At 42.4% G+C, this 20,160-nt stretch overlaps 1 protein-coding gene across 2 annotated transcripts in view; it reads right to left on the bottom strand.

The window, feature by feature from the left end:
- Positions 1-20,160, bottom strand: part of ZWILCH (zwilch kinetochore protein) — a 405,441-nt gene that overhangs the window by 36,104 nt on the left and 349,177 nt on the right. For both annotated transcript variants that reach the window (XM_086957998.1, XM_086957999.1), the window contains 3 exons: positions 16,451-16,546; positions 15,898-16,016; positions 12,626-12,722 (listed from right to left, as the gene is read on the bottom strand). In XM_086957998.1, coding sequence (XP_086814124.1) covers positions 12,631-12,722; positions 15,898-16,016; positions 16,451-16,546 — 307 coding nt within the window. In that variant the 3' untranslated portion in view covers positions 12,626-12,630. The remainder of the gene's footprint in view (positions 1-12,625; positions 12,723-15,897; positions 16,017-16,450; positions 16,547-20,160) is intronic.

The raw sequence follows: 20,160 nt of genomic DNA, 5'->3' as shown, positions 1-20,160 counted from the left end.
ATCAAACCAAACAGAAGAATCAAATCAGGATAGTTAATTTAATGTAACATATGTCAATGTATAGACTGTCAAATGCAATTATATACAAATATTTACATAAATCATGAAGTAAAAAACTTTTTCTTAAAAAGCAGAGAGAGAAAAAACCGTGCACAGAGAAAGATAAAGTGTGTGCTCAAGTGAATGATCAAGAAAGATCAGAAAAAACAGTGTGAATCATTTATACAAAGAAGAACATTGAGCCTGTCCTATGTAATGCTTGTAAAAAATAATTCTTTTTTACTTTGCAGAACCTATTTACAATTCCTTGGTCCTTAACATGAACCACTGGCAATGAGATCGCCAGACAAAGGAATGGGGTTGGACAAGGGGCGGGGGTTAGTAGGTACAGGCTCCCAAAGGGGAGTGTCGTCGACGTTTCGACCCAACCATGTAGTGGGTGGTTCAAGTCCTCAACAACGGGTCTTCATCAGGACGGTGAAAAATGGGGGAGTATCTCTCAGAGTGCACGTCAAGTTAAAAGTACGTCGGGCACCTGTAATGATAAATAAATGGCTGGGCTAAGTATAACTGTATAGTATCAAAATGGTCCACTAGTGACCTTTACGAAAAAGCACTCACCCTTCCGTGGTGCCTTTACATTACCAAAGTGCGACAATTGGTCCGCACTCCGAGTATGACAGTATCCAAAATTATACTGTGGAATGAAGAGAAGAAAAAGAGGTAGCCATTAGTGCTACACATCATAATCCATACTTGGGTGAAAGTTTATTTCACAAAACGAAATCCTGAGTGTTGGCATTAAATGGCAAAACCCTAGCTAATGGTTACCACAGTTTAATTGCTTATCAGTAAGAATCAAGCTTCTAAGGAAATAGATACACCTATTATCGTAAGTCCTCAGGCAGTGGTCACTCACCCAATGTATTCCACTAGTTGCTCATTCAATTGCACCATTTAAATTTGCACGTTGAATTTTTCACGAGCTGAAAAATAATAAGAGACAGAATGTCTCAAGATTAGAGAGCTGCCCGGGTTGAAGATGGTCGTGAGATCTATGCTATGATTAAGCTGCCCGTTTTTGAATTAGAGCACATACCGTGTTGGCTCAGTCGGGCTGAAAGGAAAAGAATCCGTAGCTCCGTGTAGTCCGTGGCCAGCCTCTCGTCTGGATCCGCGTTATGGAATGCGGAAGCACCGGAGTAGGCTCGGAGCGGATGTGTTCATATCCTAGCAACCCGAGCGCCTGCGTCATGGCGTCGTCAGGGTTGCTAGGTAACAGGCCGTGTTCGCGTCTCCGCAGCTAAACGAAGACCTGCGAGTTCACGGAGTGATTATGTCAGCATGTGCACAATAAAAACTTGGGCTTTAAAGTTGTGCAACAAAGCAGTCTTTTAGGATAGTGCGATATTCGTTCTTCAAACATGATTTACCGCGTGTTTGTAATTAGGAATAGATCAAATCGCCGACAATTGGCGCCTATTAAATTACTAAATGAATCCACATGTCAGGTTATTTTTATGTTGGTTGTTCTTCGAATCGATGGCCAGAAGATAATGGCCGATACACACAATAAACAATACCAAAAATGACATTAAGAACGTGTATATACGATTGTACATAATACATGGTGTAATGATATGACATATATTAAATATATATTATACCAGCTGCATAATGCACGAGACTAGTGTATGTGTCAAGTATATATTTAAACAGATATCCCAACTTATATAATGTCACAAAATCTTGGCCAGGGTGTGTGGATTAGGCATATAGCTAAACAAATAAGCATTACATCAAAAATGTTACCAATGGTGTATGGGAGTACTAATGCATTTGCAACATATTTAGTATACAGTGGCTGAATTCATAGATGTAAATCACAGTTATTAATAAAGAGGGTTCAGCCATTGTAAAGTGTTGCCATCTGTCTTGTTATTTCCTCATACTCATTGAGGCCTTTATTTACGGTATCAAACGTGTGCATCCATTTGCACTCTCGGACATTTAGACAGTTGGAAAAATTGCCACCTCTCACATTGACAGTGACCTTTTCTAACACCCACCATCTCAGACTTTCAGGTGAATGATCGAATCTTGTAAAATGTTCAACTAATGGAGCCCCTTGGACTTTGCAGCGAATCCTGCTGCAGTGTTGTAGGATTCTGGTTTTAACTCTTTGGATAGTCTGACCTATGTACCAAAAGTCACAAGGGCATGCAATCACATATACGACTCCAGTTGAATTACAATTAGTATGTTGTTTCATTACGTGTGTATAGTTGTTGTGAGTGCATGATTTAAGTTCCTCAGCTAGTTGACATGCTTTGCACGAGCCACATTTGTGGTGGCCTAGTACAGGTGCTGTGTTCCATAAGGTGGACTGAGTATCCCTGGGTATCTTGGGTAACAATGATTGGACTACATAGTCCCTTACACTTCTTCCCTTTTTAAATGCAAACATTGGTGCGGTCGTGACCCCTACATCATCCGCCACCAGATGCCAGTGTGTATTTATTATTTTCTTAATTTCAGTGCTCTTAGTATTGAATGTAGTTACACATGTTATCCTTTCATCATTAATATTCTTTTTAGATTTAGGTTCCAACAGGAATTCTCGGTGACAAAACCAGGCTTTTTTTCTTGCCTTTTTTAGTAGTCGTTGTGGATAACCTCTCTCCAAAAGACGCTCCATGAGTGACATAGATTCATTAAAGAAATCCTCCTTGCAGGTACAATTCCGACGCAATCTCAGGAACTGGCCAAAAGGTAAATTGTCCCTGAGATTGCGTGGATGATGGCTGTTGTACCGGAGTAGGGTATTCCTCTCACTGGGCTTTCTATAGAGGGTAGTGTGTAAAACTCCCTCATCTTCCACTATATTAATGTCAAGAAAATTGATTTTGTTTTTACTATATTCCAAGGTAAACTGGATATCCTTGGAGCGTAGATTTAGCCATGTATGAAATTCCATCAGGGTATTTTCATCCCCTTCCCAAATCATCAGGACATCATCGATATATCGACGCCATGTCCTGATGTTTGTGAAATATGGATTTGTGTCATTATAGATAAATTCCCTTTCATATGCGTCCATGAAGAGTATGGCCAGGTCCGGTGCAAAACTTGCCCCCATGGCTACTCCTCGTGTCTGCACATAGTACTCCCCTTCAAAATAGAAAAAGTTCTTTCTCATCGCTATCTCAAGTAAATCCAAGATAAATTGAGTAGGTACTAGGCATGGTCTAGGTCGTTCATCCAGAACCCCCCTAATAACTTCGATAGCTGCTGATTGAGGTATGTTCGTATAAAGTGATGTAACATCCATCGTGGCCAGAAGGTTCCTATTACGATTGAAAATATAGCCATCAACCATTTGTATCGCCTGCATGGTGTCTCTCACATACGACATCGTGCTCTCTGCTATCGGTTTCAAAAATATGTCAATGAATTTACACAAGGGTTCTAGAATAGAACCACAGCCAGACACAATGGGTCTGCCTGGGGGATTATTCAACCTCTTGTGCACCTTCGGGAGCGTGTAAATGGTGGGGAGCCTGGGGTGTGTACAGTTCAGGAAATTGTACTCTTGTTTGGATAGGTAACCCTCTTTTAGTCCCTTGTCTGTGACTGATTTGATGTTAGATGCTATCTCTTTTGTTGGATCCGATCTTAATTTCTTGTAGTTCTCAACCACTCCCAACTGTGAAAGGATTTCTGTTTTATACTCCTCTCTCCCTTGGACAACGATTGCCCCACCCTTGTCCGCGGGTTTTATAACAATGTCAGTATTTTGTTTAAGGGATTCAAGGGCTTGACGTTCCTGTCTACTGACATTGTACTTGATGTACTTTTTCTCTTTTAACAAAAGGTTCACATCACGCATCACCACCTGTTCAAATGCTAAGATTTTGTGTGATACCATCTGAGATGTTGGAGTGAAAGTTGAAGGTGGTCTTAAACCAGTGCTGGAAAAAGTAGGTTGAAAGGGGACCTTATTGAAATAGTGCTTCAATCTGACTTTCCGGAAGAATTGATGTAACTCTGTTTTTAAACCAAATGTATTTGGTAAATTAGTAGGGACAAACGAGAGACCCTTCTCCAATATATTCAACTCAGCTGGTTTTAAACAGTATGAAGATAGATTTATTATTGGGCTCTCACCGGCAGCATTCACCACTGGTAATGCTGTCGTCTTGTCCTGATCTCCCCGTGTGCTTCCTGGTTGAAGCGAACCTGTTTCTTCGCCGCTGCTCCCCTGCCTGAGTTCCAATTGGACTGGCCCCGTCCCCTGGGTCTCCCCCAGGGACGGCCCCTGTTCTGATATCCTGCCCATTGTTCCTCCTCTAAAAAAGTATTTTGTTCAGCGTACTGATGACTGGTGCTGGGTCTCTCCTGTTCGTTATCGGAGTTGCTGGTAGCCGAGGAGTCAGAAAAGGTGTTATATTTCCTAAACCCACCTCGACCTCTGGTAGTGAACCTCCCTTGGTTGTCTTGTTTGTAATAGCCTTCAGCTAAGTAAGGATAGACTGATTTTTTGTCATAAAACTTTAGATCTTTTGCTAATTTGTCCAATTTTGTAGATTGTGTAAAGACATCAAATTCTTTTATAGTTTTCTCTAGGCGTTCAAGAGCTTCTTTGGCGTTACTTAAAGCCTTATCATCGATTATCTCTTTCTTGAGTTCAGATATTTCTTTCATCAGACGTTCTACCTCTTCAAGTGCTGTCTCCACCCCAAGCACCATCCAGTGCCTGGAACAATTATTGCTGATGAAACTGAACTTGCCTTTGAAGTTAGGGTTGTCAATAAAAATAGCAGGTTCGTTTCGTACCTGTAACCCTATCGGAATTACATTTGCCTGGAGGTATTGTGTTAATGTATGTCCATGTAATCTAGTACGTATTAACTTCTTTTCCAATCTCTCTAATTTATTAATTTTGTCATTAAGGGTTAGATCAATGGGATTGGTGTTCCTCCCCAAGAAACTGCCACTCCCCTGGGTTTCTATCAATTTGTTGATATACTCCTCGCTATAAGATAGAGTATCTTTATCTGCCATGTAATCAGTAGATAGTTACTACCCAACAGTTTTTTATTTCAAATACACAAAGATTAAATCATAACAGTTACATACACATAAAAGACGACACCCTCGCAGGAATTCCTGCACAAGGAAGCTGTTATATAACAGGGGTTGACCCACTAAAGTCCAAGGACCTGGGTATTTAGCAGTATAGACAACAATTGGTCCTTGACATAAATTTATCATCAAGAAAAAATCATAGTACTTAAACCAGTTGACTTAAACCAATGTTTGCATTTAAAAAGGGAAGAAGTGTAAGGGACTATGTAGTCCAATCATTGTTACCCAAGATACCCAGGGATACTCAGTCCACCTTATGGAACACAGCACCTGTACTAGGCCACCACAAATGTGGCTCGTGCAAAGCATGTCAACTAGCTGAGGAACTTAAATCATGCACTCACAACAACTATACACACGTAATGAAACAACATACTAATTGTAATTCAACTGGAGTCGTATATGTGATTGCATGCCCTTGTGACTTTTGGTACATAGGTCAGACTATCCAAAGAGTTAAAACCAGAATCCTACAACACTGCAGCAGGATTCGCTGCAAAGTCCAAGGGGCTCCATTAGTTGAACATTTTACAAGATTCGATCATTCACCTGAAAGTCTGAGATGGTGGGTGTTAGAAAAGGTCACTGTCAATGTGAGAGGTGGCAATTTTTCCAACTGTCTAAATGTCCGAGAGTGCAAATGGATGCACACATTTGATACCGTAAATAAAGGCCTCAATGAGTATGAGGAAATAACAAGACAGATGGCAACACTTTACAATGGCTGAACCCTCTTTATTAATAACTGTGATTTACATCTATGAATTCAGCCACTGTATACTAAATATGTTGCAAATGCATTAGTACTCCCATACACCATTGGTAACATTTTTGATGTAATGCTTATTTGTTTAGCTATATGCCTAATCCACACACCCTGGCCAAGATTTTGTGACATTATATAAGTTGGGATATCTGTTTAAATATATACTTGACACATACACTAGTCTCGTGCATTATGCAGCTGGTATAATATATATTTAATATATGTCATATCATTACACCATGTATTATGTACAATCGTATATACACGTTCTTAATGTCATTTTTGGTATTGTTTATTGTGTGTATCGGCCATTATCTTCTGGCCATCGATTCGAAGAACAACCAACATAAAAATAACCTGACATGTGGATTCATTTAGTAATTTAATAGGCGCCAATTGTCGGCGATTTGATCTATTCCTAATTACAAACACGCGGTAAATCATGTTTGAAGAACGAATATCGCACTATCCTAAAAGACTGCTTTGTTGCACAACTTTAAAGCCCAAGTTTTTATTGTGCACATGCTGACATAATCACTCCGTGAACTCGCAGGTCTTCGTTTAGCTGCGGAGACGCGAACACGGCCTGTTACCTAGCAACCCTGACGACGCCATGACGCAGGCGCTCGGGTTGCTAGGATATGAACACATCCGCTCCGAGCCTACTCCGGTGCTTCCGCATTCCATAACGCGGATCCAGACGAGAGGCTGGCCACGGACTACACGGAGCTACGGATTCTTTTCCTTTCAGCCCGACTGAGCCAACACGGTATGTGCTCTAATTCAAAAACGGGCAGCTTAATCATAGCATAGATCTCACGACCATCTTCAACCCGGGCAGCTCTCTAATCTTGAGACATTCTGTCTCTTATTATTTTTCAGCTCGTGAAAAATTCAACGTGCAAATTTAAATGGTGCAATTGAATGAGCAACTAGTGGAATACATTGGGTGAGTGACCACTGCCTGAGGACTTACGATAATAGGTGTATCTATTTCCTTAGAAGCTTGATTCTTACTGATAAGCAATTAAACTGTGGTAACCATTAGCTAGGGTTTTGCCATTTAATGCCAACACTCAGGATTTCGTTTTGTGAAATAAACTTTCACCCAAGTATGGATTATGATGTGTAGCACTAATGGCTACCTCTTTTTCTTCTCTTCATTCCACAGTATAATTTTGGATACTGTCATACTCGGAGTGCGGACCAATTGTCGCACTTTGGTAATGTAAAGGCACCACGGAAGGGTGAGTGCTTTTTCGTAAAGGTCACTAGTGGACCATTTTGATACTATACAGTTATACTTAGCCCAGCCATTTATTTATCATTACAGGTGCCCGACGTACTTTTAACTTGACGTGCACTCTGAGAGATACTCCCCCATTTTTCACCGTCCTGATGAAGACCCGTTGTTGAGGACTTGAACCACCCACTACATGGTTGGGTCGAAACGTCGACGACACTCCCCTTTGGGAGCCTGTACCTACTAACCCCCGCCCCTTGTCCAACCCCATTCCTTTGTCTGGCGATCTCATTGCCAGTGGTTCATGTTAAGGACCAAGGAATTGTAAATAGGTTCTGCAAAGTAAAAAAGAATTATTTTTTACAAGCATTACATAGGACAGGCTCAATGTTCTTCTTTGTATAAATGATTCACACTGTTTTTTCTGATCTTTCTTGATCATTCACTTGAGCACACACTTTATCTTTCTCTGTGCACGGTTTTTTCTCTCTCTGCTTTTTAAGAAAAAGTTTTTTACTTCATGATTTATGTAAATATTTGTATATAATTGCATTTGACAGTCTATACATTGACATATGTTACATTAAATTAACTATCCTGATTTGATTCTTCTGTTTGGTTTGATCAATTCATGGGCATCTGTTGTAAATGATCTTTGAGGCTGTGGGCTAGTATTGTTTTATACTACTAGAACGACCGATTCAGTCGAAACGTAGAGGTAGTCAACTGGTTTAAGTACTATGATTTTTTCTTGATGATAAATTTATGTCAAGGACCAATTGTTGTCTATACTGCTCCTATGTGATTAAGCATCATTGTTTCGACAAAAAATAAAGCAAAGACATACTACTAGTAAGACCGAACTAATAAAAATATGTATATAAAAATAATCTGAGAAAGACCAGAGATATCTCTTGTAAAGCATTCTTTCTGTAAGTAATTATAAGAATCTAGGGACACAATTTAAAATTTAGCAGTTGGGCCGGTCCCGAAAGGGCGACAGAGTAAATTACTACGTCGCTCTGACGGAGATCCTGACGGTCAAATGTTGAAATGTCAGTTTATTTATTTATTTATTTATTTTTGATATTTATAAAGCGCAGCATATACCCTAGGGCGTCTTGGCAAATGTCTTGGACATTTGAAGCATTGACGGGTCCTGATAATGTATTGTAATTTTGCCGTTTGGCTCAGTCAAACATGACGGAGCCGCACAGTAAAGTTACAATTTGTTTTTTATTTTCTAAATAATAATGACAAAGCAGGTTTTTTGGGGAAAAAACCCGAAAAATAATGCCCTCCTTGCCATGAGAGGTAAGGAGGCATTAAGCATTTGTCAGTGCCTCTTACTGTAAGGGTTTTCCTGGTGGTGAGAAGCATTAAAAATCCTTATATGTCCGCCCATTTAAATTAAGTGGGCGGAAATGTAGGCAATTTTCCGATGTCCACGGAGGAGACAGAATAGTCTACGCCATCGTTGATCTATGGTCCAACCGCATTTAAATAGGGGGGTGGGGGAGGGGGACCATGGTCTTTACGGGGAGGGAATTCGGTCACCACTGCAACAGATTTTCCCTGCCGCCATGATTTAAATTAGGCCCTAAGTCTTAAAATATTACTGTAGATAAATAAAACAGTTGAGCAGTCTACTTTATTGCAAAAAAGCGAAGCAGCTCTGCTAGTAAGGGTACTCCTGTTTTACACCGATACATTCTTCATAAAGCAACTGAATATGTGTCTAATGGTTGGGATTTAGAAAACATATATCATGTTTTGATCCATAAAGATGCTGTACACTCAATGGGAGTCTGCCTTTCAATCCAGGTATAGCCGTGTATTGCTCACTAGAAACTTGAAAATTTAAAGAAACAGAATGGGGGCATGAGGAGTAAAAATGTCCTCTAATTCAGTTTTAATGAAAAAAAATGTTGACTGTTGTAGTATACAGTGACCTGCCTTCAGTAAACACAAGGAAGAGTTCCAAAGCCAAGCTTACTACAGTTACAATACACATCATAATACTTCCACTACGAGCTTGAGTCGCGCTTTCAGAAACCATGAAGTACATTGGAAACAAATGCTCAAATTTGATTTATCCTAATTTTAGTGATAACTATACAACAAGGAGATTCATTTTTGGACGTTATCTCGTACAAAAACAGGAAGCCCACCTTACCTCCAAGGAGGTGTAGCAGAACCCTGCCTCTAGTCAGATGAAACAAATCCTTCAGTCTTGAATGACGTGGCAGGGTGGATTAACATTAAAGAAATATTTGTGCTGATTCGAATATATTCAAGTCAAAAAGGCTTTATTTCGATAAAAATTATCATAAAAGCTTCATAATAAAAATATACACAAGTTCATTGGAAAAAAGTACAGCAAGTTAATTACATTCGAATTTAAAAACCTAGCTTTTCCATTAAAAGAAGCATTTCATAAAAGTTTTGATTAAAAAGAAGATTAAACTTTTTCTTTTAGCCTTTTGCTCCTAATGCGCCAGGCCCACAATAGAAATTTTGAAAGAGTACAAACAGAGTGAACGTGAGTCTGACATTAAAATACGGAGTGCCTCAGCGTGGTACCTAGTCCCCAACATACGACAAATTCTTAAGCCATTTTCTTCTTGGTTTGGCATACTCTTGACGCTCAAACATAAAGTGTGCCACTGACTCCTGTTTGTGTGGACACAAAGGGCATCGATCTGTGGTCAGAGTTGGCTGTTTCCACCGACATGTAAAAGAATGCAGAGGTAATGTTCCAGTTCTACATTTAAAGTATAAGGACCTATCAAGTGGTTTCTCAATAATGTCTAAGTCGAGTTCCCGAATTGGTAAGTCCTTAAAACTCAAAAAGTCCTCTGTCAATCTGCCCAACGTGTGATCAGTGCTCCTTTTATTCAGAATCCAACTCCAATACAAGTTCTTAAGTACTGCCTTTGGCGGAGATGATTTGTTAGTCCAGGCTTCGCTTATGCCCAAGTGGCACAAAAGGGATTTCATGTCTTTTAGCCATTTGATTTTATGCCATCCTGGCAGAGCCATTATTTCAGAAAGCCCTTTCGCATAGTTCGCGAGCTCCGGGACTCTCCACAACCGGGCCCATAGAAGTAGAGGTCTAAACCTTGCTAGGTCTTCAATAGGTCGACAGCCTAGGTCAAGCATTAGTGGAGTTGTGGGAGTACCTTGTGGGAGTGACATGATTGCCCTGCAGAACTTCCTTTCAGAGCTTGCCAGTTCATTGATTTTACATGAACCCCATAATTCTGCCCCGAATAGAGCAGAACTAACTCCCTTTGCTACGTATATGTCAATGACAGGAGCTATGGGTCTTATGGCACAAGAACGTTGTTCCTTCAGAAGGGCCCCAGTTACCCTCTTGTGGGCTAACAACATTTTATCTAAGTGAGGGGCCCACTGCAAATTGTGTGATAGGCGGATTCCTAAGTAATCAAATTCGAATTTATGAAAAAGTGGCCTCTTTCTACATAACGCTCACTTTGCTTTAATAAGGTAGAATGTGACTAAAAAGAGTTGTCATTCACCTTTTATTAGGCAGTTGAGACAACAGCAACGAGAAAAGGCGAGTGAGTGAGTGCATTGTGCCTTAAGAAGAAGTGTGCATTCGAAGGAGAAACACTGTAAAGACTGTCCTAATAACTGAACATTGTCAATCAAGGGTGTGCTGCCTCAGGATGCTCATAAAAAAAACTATAAAACTCCTAGAGCATACACCACTATTAGGTCGTTGGCAAGATTTTCCAACAGCAACTAAATCTCACTTGCAGACCCCACACCGGGAAATTGATCTGTACTTAAAATTCTTTAAGCGAGGAATTGATCATTAATACTACACCCCATAATAAAATAAGTAATGAAGTGGCACACAAGGCAAGACATTGATACAAAGAAATGCGCTGCAACCTGGTCCTCTAGGACAGGCAATACGGTGTAAAACATTTGATAAACCCATTATGATTCGTAAGGATTAACTAGACACCTTTCTGTACCAATTCAAAGACTATGACCATATTAAAGGGAATTAGGGTCTATTAAACATTGAAAAACCAATAACCTTAATCAAATTCATAGATCCTATACCTTGGTCTGCACTGTGTCATTTAACCAAATAGCGGTTTGCCCCGTAGACCGCACTTTTTGAGGTTATCCCGGGTGCGTGTGGGAGCAAAAGTATTTTACTGAGTGCCTATTATGAATATTTGGAGTGGAGTTGTTGCTTTAAGCGTGTATGCAGTTAAAGTAAACTAGGTGTAGCTATATAGGAAGTAAAGTGTGAGGAGTTGTGAGACTGGTTAAACTTGATTTGTTCCCTGGTTTACGTTTATGAAGGTTTGTGGATTAATGGTGTAACCAGAATAATTTAGGTCCAGCTCAGTTTTAGGTTGTGCGAGTAGATGCTGGAGTTGTTCTGAGCGTATGGTGTGTTTTACAGGTTTGGTCTGATCTAGTACCCTTTGAGTTTTCACTCTTTTGGTCTTTAAACGAGAAGATGCATTCGATCGTGTGACATGCAGGGCTTTAAGTAGGCCAGGTCCCACCGGATCTGAGCACCAGCAGTTTTTTAAAGGGGGCCTCGAAACGGGTCTGTATCGGGCTCTGTTTTGTGCCCTGGCACAGGTGGTCATGCGGCACATCGGATTTGTGCGTGCTCACACTGCTCACTTCTCGCTAGTGGAGAAGTTACGACATGACGTCATGCCTGGTGAGTGCTGTAGGCGAAGGGAAAATCCTTTAAAAAGAGTCATTTCCTCTCTGTATTTCTCTTCTCTTTTTGAAACTCAGGCGCAGCAACATCGTCGTCGTGTCAACAGGGCTTTAAGTGGAAGCGTTTGCAATATTATATACAAGCTATAGTTGCTGCTTATTTATCTTATACAACAAACAACCATTGACACAGCCAATAGTCCTGACTTCTTGTAGGTATGATGTTACTTGTTGTATCTCATATCTGCATTCAATGATAGAAGCAGCAAAATACAAGTAGGCCGGTGCACTATGCTAAGCACAGATTTTTAGCCTGTGTGTTTTTAAACCACGCCATTAATTAAATTGACCACGCCCCTTTGAGAGACCCCCCCAGTTTATTCATCCCACTTAAAGCCCTGGTGACATGTATCGCTCTGCCAAGGTCTGAATAATTATAGTCTTTACTCAATGAGACGACACAGGCATTGTGCCTATGAGCGTAGCGTGGGGCAGATGAAGGCAGAAGATGAGCCATTAACACCTACTGCTCCTTGTGGGCACCAGTGTCTGTACTTTCTAAACCCATGAAGCCTACTTAAAAGTGAACAATGTACAGCTTCTTCTTCATGCTCCGCAGGAGGAGGCTTCAGGACATCACAGTGACTTAGATTCTCAACCATAGGACAAATATTAACTACTTTTTTCAAATAGATTTGGCTTGTTTGCGATGGATGGAAACAGGAGAGCTTATTGAAAGATCTTACCTGGTTCATGTGAAGTGCAACTGGCTGCAGGTGACCAGGGTTGTGAAATACAAGGGCTCATCACTATCGCCAATAACAGTGTTTTCCATGGTTACATCTGCAGGAACAAAATGATAATGTTAACAGTACACAAACTGCTGCTTCCCACCAATGATTCATTGCACGAAGGCCTCTGAAAACAGCTCTCCATTCGGTGAGTGGTGCTAAGACAGGGGTATAACGGCCTAAAATGGAATCCGATTTCCCACAAGGCCGGTAGGGGTGGGCCCTCTGAAATACCAATGGGGCTAGTTCAGAATCTATTACATGTCCAGGAAAAGCCTTCTTACAATGCACATCAATGGCAGGCAAACTCTCAACCTGTTCCAGCCCTGCAGTCCCGACTGAGTAAAACTTTCCGCCACCCTGGAGACCAATCCACCAGTTTTCTGACAAATGGAAAATACAAATGAAATATAAAGGGCCACCTTGATAAGTCAGATATAGCAAAGGGTTCACCCAAACGTAGTCACTGGGACCTGGGTAGTATCAGTACTGAGAAAGGGGGGTCCCAGCAATCAGCAATAAATTAAAACTATTGAATACCAATAGAAAAAGAAGAACTTAATTGGCCTGCACTGTTGTTTATTCACAATGTAGGCATACGTTAGTCATCATCAATTTAAATACACAATAACAAATTGTTCATAGTGTCCCTGGAAGGGAGGGAAGTGATATAGTGCAAGGTAGTGTGGGTATAGGATAGTGACAATATAAAAGACGGCCAAATGGCCTCACTGTACTATGTATCAAAATCAGACATAGACAAAGAAAATGACTATTGGTTCAATACATCATTAGGTAAAGGTCATGCTCCACATATCACATTAAATGACTAAATCATGGGGTGAAGCTGAATAAACATAAAAGCTGTCGACGTTTCGACCCTCTAATAATTGCAGTCGTTAGTTGTAACCTTGCTTCGGGGTCTTCATCAGGACGGGGACGGGGCAGGCAACCAATAGTTGCTCGTCTCCAAGATGGATGTTGGGATTGAGAACACTTTCAAAAGAAGAATTACTTCAGGTCATAATTAAGGCTCCCGGTTTTCCGTTTAAACTGATTTTTACACATAAATACAGACGGAAAAATATTTTTCTTCCGTCTGTATTTATAAATAGAAATGGAAAAATACGACCAAACCGGAATCAGAGAATTGTTTGGCAAACTGTGCTCCAGCCAAGTGGTTGCCTCGCAGCTCTTCCTGATTTCAGTGTGTGCCTACCCACATTAACACCTGCTGGGGCCATTAATCTTTGATCACGCGCCGGAATTCGTTCCTATGAGGGTCTTGTATTGACCTCTGGCCTGCCCACCATAGCCCTTTTGTTTCACTGTTTGCTCTTAATGGAGGCCGGTGACGGCGCTAACGAGTTGATTGCAGGATAGATTGTGAGGATCGGCAGGGTGACAAAGCATTCTAAAACTCCTTCAATCCTTTCTTTTCCCTGCGGCTTCAGTTATTTTCTTTTTTTTTAAACTGCTTATTGGAAGTGTGGCAATAATAAGTCATTAGCCAAATGGTCACCGAGTCTTGAAATCTTATTTACTAAAAGCAAAACACAATATAGCCTATAAACAATATTTACACGAAAGATGGTAAATTGAATTATGTTCATATTCATAGCATTGTTGTGTAAGTCTGTGCCTTCCCAAACCCTAAGATAAACAATGTTTATGCTTGAGCCCATACAATGAAGTAACTGATACGTAAGGATTTGTTCAAGTTGACAGAGTGGAAGCCTGCGAACAAAACATTCATTTGGCATGGCATTAAATATTAAAGATTCTGAAACTGTCATTTTGAAAATGAACCACAGAGCATGCTGCAGAGAGGTGCATGGAACTGGCAATAAGAGTAAGGAGGCACCCAAAATATCTAAATTATCATGAAAGCTGTCAGTTCTTTCATGTCCTCTTTGGCCAGGTCACTGACAGTGCACAGGTGCACTCGTCGAAATTTTAAATGTGTTTACATCTAATAATCATGGCTAGTGACATAGTGTTTTCAATATTGTAACACAGCAACAGCTCATAAATGTATTGTATTCACTTAATTTGGCGTCTATATAAATATAGCGGAACCGATAACAAACGTGTGCACTGTCTATTAAAATAAACATGGAAAAATACTAGCTCCAGAGTCTGACCTTGCTTGCTCCAAAAATAAATGCGGATATATACAGATAAAATGACCCAAAAATAAATATGGATAAATACAGACGGAAATGGTAAAAAAATAAATACCATAAAACCGGGAGCCCTAGTCATAATATAATGATGTAAGGAGGCCCTCAAGTAGGAGTTAGAGATGTAGTAGACACTCAAGTTCGGGGCTGAGTTCGGTGTTACCGTAGCGCGTTGTCGCGTCGTCGGGAATTCACCGTCAGGGGCAGAGTGAATCTGTCTGTATACCGACTCGCGTTCAGTAATTGCGACCACCATTACTGAATCTGTCTGTATACCGACTCGCGTTCAGTAATGGCGACCACCATTACTGAACATGAGTCGGTACACAGACAGATTCACTCCGCCCCCGACGGTGAATTCCCGACGACGCGACAACCCGCTCCGGTAACACCTAACTCTGCCCCGAACTTGAGTGTCTACTACATCTCTAACTCCTACTTGAGGGCCGCCTTACATCATTATATTATGACCTGAAGCAATTCTTCTTTTGAAAGTGTTCTCAATCCCAACATCCATCTTGGAGACGAGCAACCCTTGGTTGCCTGCCCCGTCCCCGTCCTGATGAAGACCCCGAAGCAAGGTTACAACTAACGCCTGCAATTTTTAGAGGGTCAAAACGTCGACAGCTTTTATGTTTATTCAGCTTCACCCCATGATTTAGTCATTTAATGTGATATGTGGAGCATGACCTTTACCTAATGATGTATTGAACCAATGGTCTTTTTCTTTGTCTATGTCTGATTTTGATACATAGTACAGTGAGGCTATTTGGCCGTCTTTTATATTGTCACTATCCTATACCCACACTACCTTGCACTATATCACTTCCCTCCCTTCCAGGGGCACTATGAACAATTTGTGATTGTGTATTTAAATTGATGATGACTAACGTATGCCTACATTGTGAATAAACAACAGTGCAGGCCAATTAAGTTTTTCTTTTTCTATTGGTATTCAATAGTTTTAATTTATTGCTGATTGCTGGGACCCCCCTTTCTCACTACCTTGATAAGTCGCGCAGGCGTGCTCATGAACAAGTGTACCTGGCATGTTGAAGGCCACGTGATCCACGGGGGGCTTGGAACTCAGCTGCCATATGGTCTTCACCTCATTCTGCCCGTGTCCACTGATGATCTCCACTCGCCATGTCTGCGGATGAGCACTAAAGAAGGGCAGAGAGGGACAGAAGAATAAGTGGGGCCTGGCCTACCTACTGACAGAGGACCAGCTGCAAAGATCGCTCCACCCGTGACTAGAGCAGAGTGCCTCGACAGCAGGTATTCTGAAAGAATGCGCTAAATGAAGTCTTGACTGAGGATGCAAGGATCTACTTACTCACTATAGGTCGGTGACCAATCAGAATGAGATGCAAGGCCCCAAACACAGAATATCAAGAAAACCATTGAAAACGCTGCTTTTCACAGTTTTTAATACCGCCTCGGGCACAGAATTTAGCACTAGCCAAAATCTAGAGAAGCGCACCTTCCGCACAAGTTACAAAATAACTACATCAGTACATAAACTTCAAGCACTCTTCCGGTAATTATCCTATAACACACTTATCAGCCGGCAGTATAACAAGGAAGGATGTCTTACTGTTGGTAGAAGGAACTGACCACACTCTGCCTGACGGGCAGCTGGAAGACGTGCCTCTCGTTCCACGGGTTCTCTTTGTAGTATTTAATGCAAGACCTAGAAGGTTAAATAAATATGTTTCAGTCCAGACATAGCAAAAAAGTTTAGGCAACAAAAGGGCCAGTGCACTTAAATGACATTAGCATGGGCACAGAGTGGGTTGTGGGCAATGGGGGGTTTGCATCATCAGCAAGTTAACAGAAAATCAACGGTGGAACTGAAGGTAAAAATGTGTTCGAATAAGTGAAGAAAGGTATTAATTCGAAGCACACAAGGGCACCAGGCCTCTCTAGTGCGCTTAATGTCCTGCCTGCTAACTGACCACGCACACGCTACTACCTATATTTCCAGCTTAGACTTGCTACCACACTTTGCATCATTTATACGGACTCACCAATGACAAAAAGAATTGATTTGGTAATGAATCCTGCATTTTACATTTGAAAAACTAAGCAGTGAAAATACATCGCATGGTTTACTAAGGATTGACAATGTATCGGCTCAAGTTTTTTTTATTTTATTTTTTTATTTATTTTTAGAGTTTTCTATAGCGCGAACTTGAACCGATTAGGTTATCAGAGCGCTTTACATAGCACCAGTTCCGTTACATGTTATCACAGCAGTTTACATAGAATCAGTTACGTTGCACATTTCAGGATCTTGAACCGATTAGGTTATCAAAGCGCTTTACATAAGACAGCATTCGATGTCCAGTGCCCTCCTCCGCCGTGTAGCGGGGGACCTCTTCCAGCCCTCCGAAGTCGTCGAGCTGTCGGGACTAGGCTCCTGGAATTTCAGCTGTCCCTTTACAACTAATTTGTTTGAAGTCATGACGGAAATCTCAATCCCAGCAGCAACCAAGTGAGCTCTCTGTCTCCAAGTTTCTCTCCGCGCTTGGTGATAGTCTAGTATTTTGGATTTAGGCGGCTCGCACTGGTCATGTCACGTGACAGACTTCAGGAAACCTCGTTGTTTTCGCAGGTGCGTCGCCAACTTGGGGACCCACACGTCGCCATCTTGGGGAGCCTGCGGTCATCCGGCTCGGTGGGTGTGAGGGTGCACAAGGTGGTGGAGGTGTTGGTGCGGTCACGCGTTGGCCATGGGGCGCTGCCCAGGCATGTTAAGAGCAGGCCCTATCTTCGCTCTGCGGTCACTGGCGGTCCAAAGCTTAGGTCCATTGGCGAGTTGCAAGGAGCACTAGGGGCCAGTTGTGCACCCCCCTGCCCAGATATGTTAGCGGAGGTTCCGCTAGGAATCAGCGAGCAGCCAGCGACCCTACCTCCCGGGTTGTTGTCGTCGGGTGGGCACCTCCCGATAAGGCACTGCAAATGTCCGGTAGATCGCACTAGAGGTAGATGCAGGCGAGGGTTACTGCCAGGGATCCTTGACGAGGGCTCACCCCCGCAGGTATGAAACACAAAGAGAGCTTGCGGGGTTGCCTATGGGAGAGGCAGTAAGCGCTGGGACCCGATGGTCAAGTAGAGGCGCCGTCCGATAGTTACAAGTCCCACCCGGCCGCCATTTTAAGGTCAGGCAGGCGTGGGAAGGCAGATTGTAACCGGGGCCGCCCCCGGTGTCTTGCCGCTACCGAGGACCCCGGAATACTATCCTCAACTAGAGGATTCTCAGAGGTCTCTCAGAATCGATCGTCAAGCGTACCTCCCACAGAGAGTTGCGGTCCTCGGCGCACTCATCAGGGCTCCGACCGCCATTTTGCCCGCGGCCGTCTTCTCCTCGTGTCTCCAGACCGATCCAGCCGCTACAGCGGCACCAGGGGCGATCGGAGCAGCCCCGCAGGTGCCCTGCACCTTCCGCTTCGTGTGGTGCCGAAAACAGCCTGTGGGCCACTTGGGAACCGCCAGGCCAGGCTCCCGAGCAGCGCCGGAGCCGGGAGCCGAGATGGAGCTTGACCGCCCGGCTCGGCTCCTCCCACAAGGAGTGATTCAGAATCATATCTTAAGCCACTGGTGTCCAACATAAGTCTCTTAGGGCTGGGTAATGTCATATTCAAGATATCGACATAACCTTTTTAAACAATAAGTCTATTTAATGGGGTTACAGCGCCATTAGGTATTATGATGCATTTGCAGGTGATAGGCAAACTGCTCAGCACCTTGAAACCTTCCAATCACTTCACGGATCCCCTCCCTGCTAACGCTGTCAAAGATTTCACCCCACTGCTCCTTCCACTCTGGACCAAAATTATCAATAGCTTGCTACAACAAGGAACCATCCCTGACTCCCTCAAAGTTGGACAAGTCACTCCTTTACTAAAGAAACCTACCGCCGACCCATCCGACCTAAACAACTACCGTCCCATCACCAATATTCCCACTCTCGCCAAACTATTGGAAAAATGCGCACAACTACAACTGACTAAAAAACATTGATCAGTTTGATCTCCTCAACCCCCATCAATCAGGCTTTTGAGCAGGACACAGTACTGAAACTGCTATGACTCACATAATTGACGACGCCCTTCAAATCCTAGATCAAAATGATACCTGCCTCCTCATCCTTCTTGATCTCTCTTCAGCATTCGACACTGTTAAACATGAGAATTTACTTGAACTTTTGAACACAAGAATGGGTATATCTGGGACTGTTCTCAAGTGGTTCACCTCCTTTTTACACAACAGGTCGCAGAAATTCAAGAGTAACAACCAGATTTCCTCGCCAATACCTGTTTCGTTAGGAGTCCCCCAAGGATCCTCCCTATCACCAACTTTGTTCAACCTAGTTATGGAACCTCTCACCACCTTGCTACAAGCATCCAATGTACTTTTTCACATGTACGCAGATGACACCCAACTATATCTCAAATTACAATCCCCCAATGACATCTTACTCCTGAACTCAATGATCAGAAACACCCAATCCTGGCTTGCCGACAATCATCTCAAACTCAATGCTCTGAAAACAGAGTTCCTTCTGATCTCACCTCCCGCGAAGATCTCTACCACTCAAACCTGGCTTAAACAGCTAACTGCACTCAATGTCCAACCCACCATAGTGGATTCAGCAAAATCTCTAGGCATAACTCTCGACTCCAATCTCAACATGCAGCATCATATCAGCAAGGCTACTAAGGGAGCGAACTTCCAAATCAATACCGTGAGGAAACTTAAACCCTTCCTGCCAGCCAAAGACTTCCAAACTGCAGCACAAGCACTAGTAATCCCACGAATTGAATACGGCAGCATCGCCCTCTGCGGTCTCCCGCTAACGACTACTGCACCCTTAAGAGCTTCTCTAAACGCTGCAGCGAGACTCATCACTGGGTCAAAAAAACAATCGCATATCTCCCCTGACTTGAAATCCTTGAACTGGCTGCCTTTTGAAGCCAGAATACATCTGAAAATAGCCTGCATGACATACAAGGCTGTACACCTGAGCTCTCCCGGATACCTCACTAAGAAGCTGTCAATCTCTGGCGGCTCTAGAAACACTAGAGGCACAAACAATCTTCTGCTAAAACCTCGAAGATTCCGGAAGGAAAAAACTTATAAACGCTCTTTCTCAGGAATGGCACCCAGGATTTGGAACTCACTCCCTCCTGAAACCAGGCTCATCTCCTCCTTCACACTTTTTAAGAAAGAAGTAAAAGCTATTTTCATGGCCAAATACATTTGACCTATTAATGTGGATCTGTAAAGACTCTGCACTGATCT

Source organism: Lissotriton vulgaris, chromosome 2_1 (genome assembly GCF_964263255.1).
Source record: "Lissotriton vulgaris chromosome 2_1, aLisVul1.2, whole genome shotgun sequence".
NCBI classification, from domain to species: domain Eukaryota; kingdom Metazoa; phylum Chordata; class Amphibia; order Caudata; family Salamandridae; genus Lissotriton; species Lissotriton vulgaris.
This window is presented reverse-complemented; position numbering and strand designations above follow the sequence as displayed.